This window comes from Oncorhynchus clarkii, chromosome 1 (assembly GCF_045791955.1).
Source record: "Oncorhynchus clarkii lewisi isolate Uvic-CL-2024 chromosome 1, UVic_Ocla_1.0, whole genome shotgun sequence".
Lineage (NCBI taxonomy): Eukaryota > Metazoa > Chordata > Actinopteri > Salmoniformes > Salmonidae > Oncorhynchus > Oncorhynchus clarkii.
In genome coordinates, this window is record NC_092147.1 from 17,954,963 (window position 1) to 17,971,887 (window position 16,925).

Sequence of the window (16,925 nt, forward strand, 5' to 3'; positions counted from 1 at the left end):
TCACAGTCTAGCGATCTAAACCAAATCATTTGATCTATGTGTCACAGTGATTTAATCTTCGTGGAATGAACACTTGCAACAATTAGTCCAAGCCAATTGACATAAATCGTTTAAATCCTTAATGATTACTTGTTGTTTACTGTTATTTGCTATTTGACAAAGAAATGATGATGTGAAATAAATAATGTTGATGATATCTTCTGTCACTTTGCCTGTAGTTTAAATACATCTGAAATAAATTGTAACTGCATACTTTGACTGACATATGATGTTTTGATATTTTAATAACATTAGGTATTCATATTTTACTTTTTCAAATTCCAATTCAAAATGGTAAAATATAGTGTCAACATTAGAAGCCTCATGTTTTCAGATGCCTCTCTCCCCCACTCTTGTGCACCATGTATAAATTGTCCCTACCAGACTTTTTATGTAGTCTAATAATGAGGGGATTAGTGAAAACTTTCAGTCAGACCTTTGTCTTTAAAACAATAGATTTCTGAAAGAAAGTCTTGTCATGGCTTCATTAGCTCTGGCCTCCTCCTGTGGGGTGAATGCAAGCTACATTTAGTGCAATTACTTGACTAGAAAACAACTGTCAATCATTCTTAAAGGGGAAGGATTCCGATTAATAAACCTCTTTAATCCCCTCGTTTTATTTCCATTTTCCAGCACAACCAGAACTACTCTCTCCGAGCTTTGGAAAGACTAAGTTATAGCCTGCAACAAAACCACATTAGTTGTCAAGCTTGTTTTATGCACATACTTTTTGTGTCAGCATGTTATGCACACTGTTTGTGAAGAGAGAATATAGAGATGCAAGGTAGCCAAGAATAGACCGGGGTGTGAGACTTGCACGGCTTTGGTGTGCAGTGTACAGGACGCCGGCATGAGCCGCCTCAGTAATTGAAGAATGCAGTATTGGAGGAAACAGGTGGAATTTTGACAGTCGGTGCTAAACGCACGTCATTTCTTCAGAGGTAGGTTCAAACCGAAATTACTCTTTCCTTTGTTGTGACATTTAGCCTACTATAAAATAAAGATGAACATTTTAAACAATATTCGCCATACAGATTGTCTCTACATGACATTTAAATCTTATGAAATTGACACTGACAGTGAGAATGTTGTTAGCATTGGAAACGACGCTTCTTTTCCACAGAGTATAGATTTGATTTACAGTAATTTATCAGTGAAATATAAAGACAAAGATTGTGCATTTTAAGAACTTTGCATTGTAGGCTAATTTGTATATTTTACTACAGTAATGATACTAGTGCTTAAATAAACTCTAAACATGTGCTCTTGAATGTCATTCAACTGTATATATATTGAATACAATATAACTATGCACATTTCTAATATGTAAAGCCTAATTCAATTTCACATTTGGGCCATTTACGTTTTTGCATATTTAATCAGTAAATAGTCTCTTATCTCTACTGTACAAAGCCATTTATGACAGTACAAAAAATTATATATGGTTCCTTACACCCATATTTTGCCGAATACGTCAAATTGAACTATTGTCCTAAACTTCAAGGTGTGGACCTGTCAATCTCATTATAAACTTGTAAACCTGTCAATCTCATTATAAATATATGTAGCCCTAAATAAGATATTTCAAAGAGCAACTGGAATAGACGTGATTTGACATGTTACGGTAATACTGGGTGGTTCTACGACAATGGTGTCCTTTTGACCAGCCAATTAAAAACTTTTTTTTTTTTTTTTACCTTTATTTAACTAGGCAAGTCAGTTAAAAACAAATTCTTATTTTCAATGAAGGCCTAGGAACAGTGGGTTAACTGCCTGTTCAGGGGCAGAACGACAGATTTGTACCTTGTCAGCTCGGGGATTCGAACTTGCAACCTTTCGGTTACTAGTCCAAAAGTTTGGACACATTCAAGGGTTTTTCTTTATTTTTACTATTTTCTACATTGAAGAATAATAGTGAAGACATCAAACTATGAAATAATACATATGGAATCATGTAGTAACCAAAAAAGTGTTGAGGTAGTCACCTGAAATCCATTTTAATTAACAGGTGTGCCTTGTTAAAAGTTAATTTGTGGAATTTCTTTCCTTCTTAATGCGTTTGAGCCAATCAATTGTGTTGTGACAAGGTAGGGGTGGTATACAGGAAGTAGCCCTATTTGGTAATAGACCAAGTCCATGTTATGACAAGAATAGCTTAAATAAGCAAAGATACATGACAGTCCATCATTACTTTAAGACATGAAGGTCAGTCAATACTGAACATTTCAAAAAAGAAAGTTTCTTCAAGTGCAGTCGCAAAAACCATCATGCGCTATGATTAAACTGGCTCTCATGAGGACTGCCACAGGAAAGGAAGACCCAGAGTTACCACTGCTGCAGAGGATAAGTTCATTACTCTTCGAACACACCGACAGCGTCATTGTGCAAAATAGATGCAGCATCATCTGGATATGTATGCAACAAAAGTTCAACATTCACCTTCTGCTACCGTTTCTGTCAAGCCGTCTATGCATACAGTTTGACGCATAAGTCCAACGTATGCACCACACAGAACACACTGCAACTGCCTCTGCAACGCAATGCTGCAAGGCAAACACAGCGTTTCATTGGAAATTAATGTCATTCTGGTGTACCAAAACGCAATGACGCTGTTGGTGTGATCGAAGCACCTCATGTTACAGCCCAAATAAATGCTTCACAAAGTTCAAGTAACAGAAACATCTCAACTTCAACTGTTCAGAGGAGACTCCATGAATCAAGCCTTCATGGTCAAATTGCTGCAAAGAAACCACTACTAAAGGACACCAATAAGACGAAAAGACCGCTTGGCCCAAGAAACACGAGCAATGGACATTAGACCGGTGGAAATCTGTCCTTTGGTCTGATGAGTCCAAATGTGAGATGTTTGGTTCCAACCACCATGTCTTTGTGAGACGCAGAGTAGGTGAACGGATGATCTCTGCATGTGTGGTTCCCACCATGAAGCATGGAGGAGGAGGTGTGATGTGTGCGTGTGCTTTACTGGTGACACGGTCTGTGATTTATTTAGAATTCAAGGCACACTTAACCAGCATGGTTACCACAGCTTTCTGCAGTGATACGCCATCCCATGTGGTTTGCACTTAGTGGGACTACCATTTGTTTTTCAACATGACAATGAGCCAACACACCTCCAGGCTGTGTAAGGGATATTTGACCAAGAAGGAGAGTGATGGAGTGCTGCATCAGATGACCTGGCCTCCACAATCACCCAGTTGAGGTGGTTTGGGAAGAATTGAACTGCAGAGTGAAGGAAAAGCAGCCAACAAGTGCTCAGCATATGTGGGAACCTTCAAGAAAAGCCTTCCAGGTGAAGCTGGTTGAGAGAATGCCAAGAGTGTGCAAAGCTGTCATCAAGGCAAAGGGTGGCTACTTTGATGAATGTAAAATATATTTTGATTTGTTTAACACTTTTTGGGTTACGACATGATTCCATATGTGTTATTTCATAGTTTTGATGTATTCATTATTATTCTTCAATGTAGAACATAGTACAAATAAAGAAAAACCCTTGAATGAGTGTGTCCAAACTTTTGACTGGTACTGTACATTTAATATATAAATTATTGTTTTTTTGTCAACAAAAATGTCAGATAAAAGTTAATTAAACCCCTTAACAATGTAAATCAACATGAATGACAGCTTAAATAAATTACATTTAAATTTAAAAAATGCCCGCGTTGCCTCTGTCACTGGAGTTACCTATATTTTAATGACAATTCAAGCTTTCCAGAATGTTATTTGACTATATAATTTGCATAATTAATCAAAGACAGAAAAGGTTCATGATAATATTAAGAAATGTTTTGGATGAGTAATAATTTACTTAATAATAATAACACCAGTGATGGTAACACCAGTGACAAATCTGCAGAAAATATATAATATCTAAGATGGTGACCACTGTAACTCAAACCACACTTCTTAAATTGGAAATAAATAACTTCAAAAGTATCTATATCCACAGTTAAACGAGTCCTATATCGACATAACCTGAAAGGCTGCTCAGCAAGGTAGAAGACACTGCTCCAAAACCGCCATAAAAAAGCCAGACTACGGTTTGCAACTGGACATGGGGACAAAGATCATACTTTTTGGAGAAATGTCCTCTGGTCTGATGAAACAAAAATAGAACTGTTTGGCCATAAAGACCATCGTTATGTTTGGAGGAAAAAGGGGGACGCTTGCAAGCCGAAGAACACTATCCCAACCGTGAAGCATGGAGGTGGCATCATCATGTTATGGGGGTGCTTTTTGGCAGGAGGGACTGGTGCACTTCACAAAATAGATGACATCATGAGGATGGAAAAGTACGTGGATATTTATTATAATTTTTTATTTAACCATTATTTAACCAGGGAGGATAGTTGAGAACAAGTTCTCATTTGCAACTGCGACCTGGCCAATATATAGCAAAGCAGTTTGACACATACAAGTTACACATGGAATAAACAAACATACAATCAAAAATAGAAGTAGAAAAATCTGTATACAGCATGTGCAAATGAGGTAGGATAAGAGAGGTAAGGCATTAAATAGGCCATGGTGGCAAAGTAATTACAATATAGCAATTAAACAATGGAATGATAGGATGTACAGAAGATGAATGTGCAAGTAGAGATACTGGGGTGCAAAGGAGCAAGATAAATAAATAAATAAATGCAGTATGGGGATGAGGTCGGTTGGATGGGCTAATTACAAATGAGCTATGTACAGGTGCAGTGATCTGTGAGCTGCTCTGGTGCTTAAAGCTAGTGAGGGAGGTAAGAGTCTCCAGCTTCAGAGATTTTTGCAGTTTGTTTCAGTCATTGGCAGCAGAGAACTGGAAGGAGAGGCGGCCAAAGGAGGAATTGGCTTTGGGGGTGACCAGTGAGATATACCTGCTGGAGCGCGTGCTGCGGGTGGTTGCTGTTATGGTGACCAGTGAACTGAGATAAGGCGGGGCCTTACCTAGCAAAAACTTGTCGATGACCTGGAGCCAGTGGGTTTGGCGACGAGTATGAAGCGATAGCCAGCCAACGAGAGCGTACAGGTCGCAGTGGTGGGTAGTATATGGGGCTTTGGTGACAAAACGGATGGCACTGTGATAAACTGCATCCATTTTGTTGAGTAGAGTGTTGGAGGCTATTTTATAAATGACATCGCCAAAGTCGAAGATCGGTAGGATGGTCAGTATGTTTGGCAGCATGAGTGAAGGATTCTTTGTTGCGAAATAGGAAGCCGATTCTAGATTTAATTTTGAATTGTAGATGCTTAATGTGAGTCTGAAAGGAGAGTTTACGGTCTAACCAGACACCTAGGTATTTGTAGTCATCCACATATTCTAAGTCAGAACCGTCCAGAGTAGTGATGCTGGACGGGCGGGCAGGTGCGGGCAGTGATTGGTTGAAGAGCATGCATTTAGTTTTACTTGTATTTAAGAGCAGTTGGAGGTCACGGAAGGAGTGTTGTATGGCATTGAAGCTCGTCTGGAGATTAGTTAACACAGTGTCCAAGGAAGGGCCAGATGTATACAGAATGGTGTCGTCTGCGTGGAGGTGCATCAGAGAATCACCAGCAGCGAGAGCGACATCATTGATGTATACAGAGAAGAGAGTCGGCCCGAGAATTGAACCCTGTGGCAACCCCATAGAGACTGCAAGAGGTCCGGACAACAGGCCCTCCGATTTGACACACTGAACTCTATCAGAGAAGTAGTTGGTGAACCAAGCGAGGCAATCATTTGAAAAACCAAGGCTATTGAGTCTGCCAATAAGAATGTGGCGATTGACAGAGTCGAAAGCCTTGGATATATTGAAGCAACATCTCAAGACATCAGTCAGGATGTTAAGCTTGGTCGCAAATGGGTCTTCCAAATGGACAATGTCCACAAGCCATTTGACCACAAAATGACTTAAGGAGTTGGCCATCACAATGCACTGACCTCAATCCCACAGAAAATGTTTGGGCAGAACTGAAAAAGCGTGTGCGAGCAAGGAGGCCTACAAACCTGACTCAGTTACACCAGCTCTGTCAGGAGGAATGGGCCAAAATTCACCCAACTTATTGTAGGAAACTTGTGGAAGGCTAACCGAAACATTTGACCCACGTTAAACAATGTAAAGGCAATGCTACCAAATACTAATTGAGTGTATGTAAACTTCTGACCCACTGGGAATGTGATGAAATAAATAAAAGCTGAAATAAATCATTCTCTCTACTATTATTCTGACATTTCACATTCTTAAAATAAAGTGGTGATCCTAACTGACTTAAGACAGGGGATTTTTAATGCGATTAAATGTAAGGAATTGTGAAAAACTGAGTTTAAATGTATTTGGCTAAGGTGTAGGTAAACTTCCGACTTCAACTTTATATGGTGAATTACAGGTATCGTCCTGTCTCGTTCAACAATCTTTACCCTCACTCTTTTGTTTGGGTACAGCCCAGTGTTTTTGTATACGTGTTTGTTTTGGGTGTATTGAAAACCCCTATTGCGTATTCCTGCGCCTGTCTCCAAATCCTTTATACCAGTGTGACCTGAAGGCTTTACATGAAACTACCAAATGAATCATCAAATTGCCATGTTCTATGGTATACTGATTCAAAAACATTGTTTGGAATATATTTGTCTAACATATGTTTTGTTATCAAATAACAATTAACAAAAACATATTTTGTGTCATTATCTGACATTTTTAAGTGCTTTTCCTGGTGGTGGGACAGGAAAGACACCATTTTCGTAGAAGGATCCATAATACAGTAAAGTCAATCAATCACACTTCTATCAATCTCAATTCATTCAATATGCTTGATAATGAGTTTATGCAATAGAATAAAGAGGCTGTCTTACATGATCTGCTTTTGATTCATTTAATAATATGTCTCATTAAAAGATCAACTCCAGTGATCGATACATATTTTAATAAACACACATACCATATACCCCTTTAACTATTGCTCAGAGTTTCAAAACCATGTTGTGTCTGAAATTTTGTTGATATTGAATAGACTATGTTAATCAAATGATTATATATTATTATCATCAGAATAGTAGTGGTTGTGAGAGTGTTTGAATATTTTCATGTGGCTCTACTAAACGGCAGACTTGCTTCTGATCATGTGATGACTTGGACTGTGTTTTGCATGTGCAGAGAACTTGTGGAGGACATCACTTTAAAACTCATCCTTGGACCTGTTCCTTCACGAAGCTGAGCCAAGTCTACTTTTCCCTGCTAAAGGATAGAGAAAGCGCCCGAACGTTCGAATGCATTTATCATTGGATACCATGAGTGTGGTGGATGACAGCTGCCTCTCGCCCAGTAACTTCCACGAGATGGTGAAAGGAGGGGGGGTGGCGATGGGCGGCCGCGTCCACAGCATTGATGTCATCCTGGGCTTCAGCAAAGACCAGGACCCCCTGCTCACCCCCTCTGAGGGTCCAGGACCACACAAAGTGGGCGTGGATGGCCTTGGGGACCCTGGGAAGCAGGACCTGTCACACCCCTATGGGCACCTCTCAGAACAGAGGTCCTATCATGGTGAGTCTCCCAGTAGAGAGATAAACACTCCACTGGGCAAACTAAACATCACAGTTCTGATTCTGTGGCATTTACGCATGGCTCAGAATGTATAAGGACATAACAAACTGACAAGCTAATACAGGATAAGTGCAATGAATTTACTTCATTTACCATCAGCCCAAGGGGAAAATGTATCTGTCATAGGCATTATAATAACACACAATGCATTTATAAAAACATTTACACATACAATATGGATAGGGGAAGATGGCATGAGAGATATTGCTCACATTATTCCAACCTGGACTCAGGGGTAGACGTAATATACAGTAGTAGATCCGGTATACTCCAATTAGTATTATATGTTTTGTATTGTATATATTAATTTGTGGATGTCCATCATCCATTTCATATATAATACGAATTACAATTCGTATATGTGGTGAATTGCAATTCGTGCAATATGTTACGAATTTGCAAAATGTATATGTCCCGAATTCCAATTGGCTAACGTTAGTTAAGTAAGGTTAGGAGTTAGGTTAAAGGGCTAAGGTTAGGGTTACAGGGCTGCCAACTTTTGAAGATCGCTTGGAGTGAAATTTCATATCGTGAATGTCAGTGGCTCCATCCCCTAGTCTGGGGGTCAACTTGGTTTGAAGATACTTTGAGATTATTTGGGCATGATTTAGAGTATGCTAATTGAGGGACATTGATTTACATTGTTTTTTGTTAGAAAATGCTAATATTAACAGGTGGTGGCAGTGGCTAACCATAAGATGGATTGCAGACTCTCCTAGTCCACAAGAAACAAACATGTAATTCATCCCTTTAAAATAGAGGTAGCTCTCCAAGAGGCTTTAGGCCACCCTGGATTTATGTTTCCCAAATCCTCTGGGATTGAATATGTTCATGTGATATTAGATTTTTTTTTTTACAAATTACCCCACATTCAATAAAAATCGAATGAATATCAATTTTCAGGTGGTTGAGGCTTGTAAAACCTTGCCAACATCTTACATAGGCAAGATATTTTGCATGTATGCCTGCCATTTCTGTCTAGCAGCTTGTGCACAATACTAAAATGACAAAACAGGATATTTGAGGCAAGGGGTATTTCAAAATAGCCTTTTCTCATTTTATGTAGCCTATGTTCAACACTGCCCATAAATGCTTACAATAATGCATTATATATATACCCTGATGAAGACAGTTTGTCTGTCGATATTAGGTTATTATTAGAGTGTGCTGCTCTCCTTCAAATTTTACAAGAATGCATTGCCATCTCCAAATAGATTTTTTTAATACAAATAAAATAATACCAGTATGGGGAATAACAGTATTGTTCTTTCACACTAATTATTATATATGTTAGCCCATTACAGGGGATCAGAATTGTTCTAATGACTTACATCAGCTATGGTGAAAGAGCAAATTAATTTAAAAGTAAATCTCCTGAAGACAATATGACGTAGCCACAGTCTGCCCTTACATCCAACCCAAATTATATTTCAAGGTATTGTCCGCCTACGAGAATCAGTTACACATTTGGGTTCACAATCTGTTTGGGAAAAATCATGTTCATAGTCAGACAAATCAGGTCACTCGGACAAAATTCATGCTGAATGCTGCCTTTTCGATGTTACAGCCTAATGAACATAGTGCTAAATTGCCAATGACAGACCAAACAAGATGAATAATATAGCCTATGGATCTGGGCTCATGTAACTGGTGGATTACGTCGCTAGTATCACATGCTGTCAAAAGAAAGCATTCTGGGACAGGAGTGACAGAAATAATGTTAACAATTGTGTAAAAACCACACTACAAGTTGCCATGCTGCTCTTTTGAAAATTGAGTTCATAAACTTGGTTAAGTAGGCCTAGATTAGAACGAATGTGCCTATCCAGTCTGCCATGGCTGTCTGCTCCACTCTAACCGTGAGGGTGTTTTATTTGGCGCATCACATCCCCTTGGTCCCGGACCCTTACTAAACTAATCAGACACTTCAGTCTGCCACGGTTCAGTGCAGTGGCAGGAAAATGATGTCTATCTTAGGAGAAGCTGCTGCGGTTATAATGTTTGTGATGTAGAATTGTAGGGGTATATGCTCCGATTTCAAAACGCTTAGGAGGTACAGTTGAAAGAACTCACTGAATTGATTAGAAAATTAAAGCAGTACTCTTTTCGATGCGTGAGAAATAAGAGGTGTGGCATGTGAGAGTGAGAGATGGCAACACTGGGGTTACGGTTGGGGGAAGAGCTGACATGTTAAGTAGTTGCAAAATAACAAAAACAGTTGTAAGTAGTTGCAAAAATAATAAAGTTGTCAGATGATATTAGAACATGCAACCCGTTTGGGGTTGCTAGATGTTCTACTTGAGTTTTTTCTGTCTTGTGTAACCATACCAAACATAATCGTTTGAGTGCAGCTGTTTTTGTTCCCGCTCAAAGAGATGGGGGAACTAACAAAAAACAACCACAACGAAACAGGTGGAGTTCTAGGAGAGGTTTGAAAGTTGATTAGCAACAAATGGGACCTGAAAGACACCCACCATGAGCGGCCACAAAATTTGCCCAAGAGGCAAACAAAATTAAAACCCACCCCAAATTTAAAGATGGGAAGCGGGTGGGTATAATTTGTGGAATGTTCCAACAGGAATCTTTACTTTGTAAATAGCAAGGTTGCCAACAAACAACGCATACAAAGTTGTATAGTGGCAGAATAAGATACCAGGTAGGGAGTGGGCAATTTTGTTAAGTTTTCACTCACCACATCTATTCAGAAAAATGTCTGTCCTCACTCTGGTAGCCTATGGACAAACATTATTGGGGCGGCAGGTAGCCTAGTGGTTAGAGCATTAGGCGAGTAACCGAAAGTTTGCTAGATTGAATCCCTGCGCTGGCATGGTAAAAATGTAATTCTGACCCTGAACAAGGCAGTTAACCCACTGTTCCTAGACCGTCATTGTAAATCTTAGTTAAATAAAGGTTCAACAAAAATGAAAAATTAAGAATTAACTATGTGGTGAGTTGAGGCCTATTTGGCAGCTAGTTAGCTAGGTGAATTGATCATGCTACTTTGTATGCGTTGTTTGTTGGCATCATTATTTACAAAGATTTTGGAACAGATTCCTGTTGGAACGTTCCACAAATTATACCCACCCATGGGAAGCAATCCAAAAAGTAGAACAAAATTAGAACAGGGAAGATCAGATACAGGATTGTTTTTTTTAGAAATCAAATAGGGAGAGCCAACTAAAAGGTTCCACATCGCTCAAGCCAACTGGAGCACTGGGCCAGCTGCTCTTAATAAATCCTCTTGCCGCTCAGATCCCTTTAGCGGGATCATTTTCGTCTACATCCGGTGAATTGTTTTCTATCCTAATCTGCCAATTATATGTATATTCTAGTTTCTGGGCCTGAGAAATAAGCAGTTTACTTTGGGCATGTTTTTCATCCAAACATCAAAATACTGCCCCCTAGCCTACATCACAACACCTTCTGATTAACGAGATCAGCGCAGGTGTATCACATACTGACTAATGAAGTGACACCAATTGGCGAGTCCCACGTGCTAATGTCCAACCAATGGAAAAAACTAAACCGAACCTTTAATACTAACCCTTAATTTCTCATCAGTGGACCACAAAGTGCGTAGGAGGACGCCTGAACTTGCACACTCCCCTTTTAGTGATGTAATGATTTACTTAAGTCATTAAGATGTTATTATTTCCATTGCATCAATGCATTGAGGCAACGATGACCTCAATGGCTGCATGAGTTGTAGCCCTGCAGACAGTCTGGTTCTCTCACATTATATTGTATCTCTATAGGGGTATTGTACATGACATGTTGCTGTACCTTGCAAAAACTGTGAAATCTTGCTGATATTGAGAGATAAACTACAAAACAAGATGGTGAGGGTGTTTCGTCCCAAACCCTATTCCCTTGTGGAATTCCCCTAATCTTCTGTTGGACACATGATATTGTACAGTAGTGCAGTTACATTTTATTAACATTTTATCTCTGCATGAAATGTGGGACATCTTTTTATCTCTGCCAGTTTTGATATTCTGGTTCTATGGGATCAAAAAAACAAAAAGTTTGATGAAACATGCAGCACAAATCAGCATTTGTCATGACTCTTGTCTTTTGATATGGTTGTACCAATTGACTATAAAATATTATAATTAATGTTTAATTTACATTACATTTACATTTTAGTCATTTAGCAGATGCCCTTATCTTGAACGACTTATAGTACTGAGTGCATATATTTTCGTGCTCTTTCGTATTGGTCCCCGTAGGAATCGAATCCACAAACCTGGAGATGCAAGTGAGATGCTCTACCAACTGAGCACTTGGTATTCAGTACTAATTTACATGTCCTTAACACATAACTAACTTGTTAGTCACCCCTGTTCCGTCTGAATGGGCACTTCGTACTACATTGCATCACTTTGTTCCCTCCACATTGAGGTTTACTGCTGGACTGTTAACATGTCAAGGTCTTTAGACGGGGTGGTTCCAACAGGCTGACAGGCAGTGAGCTGGTCACTGAACCCAGCCTGACCTCTCCATTGTGTCACTATGGGCATTGTCATAGGCTGTTAATGAGAGAAAGATCAATGGACCCCAAAATACTTCTAGCTGCCCCTGTCTGTTAATTTAAGGTTTTGCTTTCTGTCTGGAATCAGGCACTAGTTTGATATGAAGATTCATTTAGCAGGATTTGATAATGGTCGGAATCCACTAGTGGGTTTAAAGTTGGTTCCTACTGGGTCATGGGTTTGAACTGGGCTGGGGCTAGCCATATTTGGTTTGGTGACGGAGCAAGAAAGTTTTGGCTAAGCATTGTAAAACGAAGCCCCCAAAGAATCCCTTTCCCTCCATGTGCCAAATGGGTAGTTATAAAGTTATATGGTCAATGTGAACTGATAATGAATATCACCCACAATATTAACCCAAACTGACACACTCTTACTTTTATGTCTGGGGAAAATTACAGAATTGACGTGTTTGAAGTGTCCCAATAGATCATTTGTTTACCGATAATTTATTATACAGTACAGGACTAATGCATAGATCACTGTGCCCGATTTGAATTTGATTACCCTTTGACTAAAGCTAATTCAGCCAGCATGTTACGGCTTTACCCATTTCCTTGTAATGATTACAGTATTCTCCTGATTATGAAACTGATACAAATGAATGTCCTACGTAGATTAGAGTTAAGTATATGTGGACGCCATCAGAGGGAGGGAAAGAGGGAAATCTGCAGTGAAGGCCTTAGCAAGTCAGTGCCACGTACAGATGTAGGATCTTAATTTGATCACCCTGTTGCAGGAAATGCAATGCTGGAAATTTCTAACTTGTAGTGTGTTTGAGGTTTAAAAATAATTCAGAAGTTTGTAATTTCCATTTAGAAATGTCAGACTTGATTTTCCCTTACGAAAAATACATCAACCCTTACAAAAATGTTCATGAATTATAATCCACATAACAATTCACATTTCCTATTGCTGCAGGACTGTCTCAAATTAAGATCCTACATCTGTATGCTGTGCAAGCATGCATCAACTTGTCTTTGCATGCATAGAGTAAGACACACTGCTTTGACACGTGCAACATACAGTAATCTGACATAACTCGTTATAAACTACAACATATCCATATCAGATAATATTCATTTCTTTAGATTTACAGGAACCTGGGATTGCCTCTTCATCTTCTCCACTGGTTTTCTGTACTGTGCTACTGCTAACCTAGATACCAGCCTATAGGTCTACCACAGACAATTTTAATCTCCATCAATTTGCTAAGAGGTGTTTTTAAGTGTCACATTGAAGTATATTGGTCAACCTCCTTTTGTCAACTTCAGCTTCAATGACCTACAGTAGCCTATTGTTGCAGGTGTCAAATCAATGTGTGCTCTACTGGAAAGTTGTCAGAACATACACTGGTCAAGTTATTAATGGGTTGTGGAGCTCATTTGAATATCCCATGTTTTCAGCTTTTGTCCAACCCTAACCCTTCAACAGCTAGACCTTTCATTGAAGCTAGACCTTTCATTTCCATTGGCCATTCACTCACACGTGATTACAGAAATTGTGAAAAATCTCTGTCTAGCCAAGACAGACATGTTGATTAGACATAACATAAGGCTGATGATAGGGGAGCTTAAAGCCAACAGTTGGCTAACAAGCTAAGGATACTTAACTGGGTAAAGCTAAAAAATAACAACTTACATTTACACAGAGAAAGTCAAACAAGCTTGTTTGGGTAAATCAAAAGGAGTCAAAGTAACTTTGTTAATGGATTAAGCATATTTGAATCTCTTCTTTCTCCCTATCGGCTCTACAGATTCAGTACTGTACTCAGATAAGTGTGATGGGGACATGAGTGAACTGAGGAAGAATGTGGACAGCAACGGTGGGAAGAGTCCAGTGCCCTGCGAGGAAGAGCGGCCCAAGAAGAAGCACCGGCGCAACCGCACCACCTTTACCACCTACCAGCTGCACGAGCTGGAGCGTGCCTTTGAGAAGTCCCACTACCCTGATGTGTACAGCCGTGAGGAGCTGGCCATGAAGGTTAACCTCCCTGAAGTCAGAGTTCAGGTAGGTTTGTCCACCACTATTGTTACTGTTACTGTTACTGTGCTGTGCTCTGGTCAACTCCTCTGACTTTCTAGCAAATCATTGTGACAACAGCAGTCAGTTGTGAGCTCACATTCGTACAAATCTGATCAGGTACAACCTTGGTCCAATGTGAAATTTTCCCCTATTTAAGTTGTTTAGAGCTGAATACAGTGGACAAATTGCTTATGCTTTCGTATAAAAAAATCACTGGGTCAGAAATACATTTTTTCAATCTTTAGATAATAATCATGAGTGATGGCAGGACTTTAGGGCAGATTTCTAGATCCTCAGGAGTTTCGGGGTCTCTCACAGCATACGTTGCACTATAAATACAAGTGACAAAGAAAGCCATGTCGTGTCCCCAATGGCTCAGGTCTCTGGTTTCCTGAGGATAGACATTATAAGCTTGTCTTAGCATGGCAGAGGGCAGTCTTATAGTAGAGTCTAAGGGCAAAGTATTAAAGCAGGTTGAAATGATTTAAGATTGGCCTGTACAGGTTAAATACCTCATGCTGTAAATATAACTATAGCTGTTGTGCACACAGGCCCCATTGACATTATGGTCTTCTGCTGCTGAGTAATGATAGGACATTTTACTTAAGGCCTCTAAGATGCTCCTGTTAAGGCCTCTAAGGCCAGCTGTTTTTAGTCAAGATGTTTGTGTTTTCAATGTAAAAATGTAATTGTTGTACTGTATGTGTGTTTATAGTTTTGTTTAATGTTGTGTTAGTGTATGTAAGTTGTTTTGTTTGAAACGTTGTTCCCCTTGCTGCTATTGGACCAGGTCTCTCTTGGAAAAGAGATGTTATCTCAATGAGATTTTAAAAAAAATAAATACAGGTAAAAATAAAAAATCAGCAGATTACCATGCCCATAGGTGCTCAGAGGCTCCAGTAGGTGCCAAACATTCAAGTGTCACTGTCCAAGCCTTGCTGACAATGGATCGGGTCCCAGGTTCTCTAGGGCAAGGATCATCAAGTAGATTCAGCAGCGGGATGATTTTTTGTTGAGCGGATGATCGGGGGGCTGGAACATAATTAAACATAATTTGCAGACTGCAAATTGACCGCATGGAGCCCAAACAGATATAATATTTGACTAAAACATAATAATTTCAAGCCTTGCTTGCATTTGTATATGATCGCGTCTCTCTATCATGCGTGGGAATAAAATCACTGATTTCCAGGTGTTTTTACAGTCTTTATGTCCAACAATGAAAATTCTAAGAATTGGGAAACCCTGCTTTAGGGACATCCCAACAAATGTGCAAAGTGTTACAGCAGTGGGAGGATAAACGTGAAGGCCAAGGCAATTGAAGGTCTCTTAGTGTTGCAATATTTCAGGAACTTTCAATAAATTCCCTTTTTGCAACCCTAACTGGTCTCAGAACAATTAAATTCAGTAATAGTTTATTAATTTATTTGATACCAAGCCTCCAAAATAGGTAGCTTGATAATGCTAATATTAGCACTAAACTAATCCCATTTGGCATCAGTTGAAATGCTCTGTGCTGTAAATACTCTACCCTATAAATCCAAACCCTCTACCTTCTAGGTTTGGTTTCAGAACCGCAGAGCCAAATGGAGGCGCCAGGAGAAGCTTGACGCCACCACCATGAAGTTGCACGACTCACCCATGCTCTCATTTAACCGGCCGCCCATGCACAGCAATATGGGGCCCATGAGCAACTCCCTCCCCCTGGACCCTTGGCTGACCTCCCCTCTGTCCAGCGTCACCCCAGTTCACAGCATCCCAGGCTTCATGGGCACAGGCCAGGGACTGCAGGGAGGCTACCCCAGCCACAGCTTCCTCAACAGCCCTTCACCAATGGGCCAGGGGATGCAATCCATGACACCTCCTCCGTACCAGTGTTCCGGTCCCTTCACCGACAAGTATCCAATGGAGGACGTGGACCAGAGGAGCTCCAGCATCGCAGCGCTGAGGATGAAAGCCAAGGAACACATCCATTCCATGGACAAAACCTGGCAGCCCATGTGATGGGATATTGACACTGTGTTTGCAGGCCTGATTGGGATTTTGGGTCCATGCTAATGCCTTTTTCCATGCGACAGGAGACAGGATTGCAGTGATGGCACCGAGAAATGCACAGTTATGACTCCTGATATATCTAAGATTTCCAGCACCAGCGACCTTTATATTAGAATGGTTCTTGGTCTCTGTTTTGAGTTCCTTTTCTACTAGTAATGTGAAGGATTGGAAATGTATGCATATTTTGTGTGCCACCACCCAGAAAGGACCCTATGACTCAGAATGTCAAGAAAGGCCTCGCAAATGTAAATGAACAAGCAAGCATTTTCCAAAAGGACTGCAAGGACTACTCAAGTTAACTAAGTTATGGTGGAAGGCAGCGAGACACAAGTGTTACTTGATTTTTTATGTTGTTTTTTAAGATGAACTTTTATGAAGCAACTGGAACAACAATTCCACTAGACACTAATTGCCCTTTATGGCAACTTTTTGATTTGGATCCTTATCTCAAAGTTTGGATGCCGTAACCAAGGCAACAAATACTTCCTCAGTATTCTTGTACAAATGCAAACCCTGTACACGCTAGTTAAGTTTGTAATGCAAATAACTCAGACTGTCCATATGTTAATTTTGTTACTCATTATTTAACTTTTTGTAAGAGTAGTTTTAATATTTTGTACCTTGCTGTTAGCCATGAATCTAATAATGAAGTCCCCTCCAGATCCTTTCACAAAATACATTTTGTAGAGTGCTCACA

At 39.8% G+C, this 16,925-nt stretch overlaps 1 protein-coding gene across 1 annotated transcript; it reads left to right on the top strand.

The window, feature by feature from the left end:
• Positions 1–691: 691 nt before the first annotated feature.
• On the top strand, positions 692–16,723 carry LOC139374713 (retinal homeobox protein Rx1-like). Its single transcript, XM_071115863.1, has 4 exons — positions 692–980; positions 7,173–7,559; positions 13,905–14,158; positions 15,734–16,723. Exons 2-4 carry the CDS (start codon positions 7,286–7,288, stop codon positions 16,175–16,177), a joined length of 972 nt encoding a protein of 323 aa, XP_070971964.1. The 5' UTR covers positions 692–980; positions 7,173–7,285; the 3' UTR covers positions 16,178–16,723.
• Positions 16,724–16,925: the final 202 nt, after the last annotated feature.

Excerpts from the sequence above, each read along its gene's own strand:
- LOC139374713 (XM_071115863.1), top strand. The coding sequence starts at position 7,286 with ATGCATTTATCATTGGATACCATGAGTGTGGTGGATGACAGCTGCCTC. Across the intron at positions 7,560-13,904 it reads AGAACAGAGGTCCTATCATG|ATTCAGTACTGTACTCAGAT; the intron begins GTGAGTCTCCCA and ends TCGGCTCTACAG. Across the intron at positions 14,159-15,733 it reads TCCCTGAAGTCAGAGTTCAG|GTTTGGTTTCAGAACCGCAG; the intron begins GTAGGTTTGTCC and ends TCTACCTTCTAG.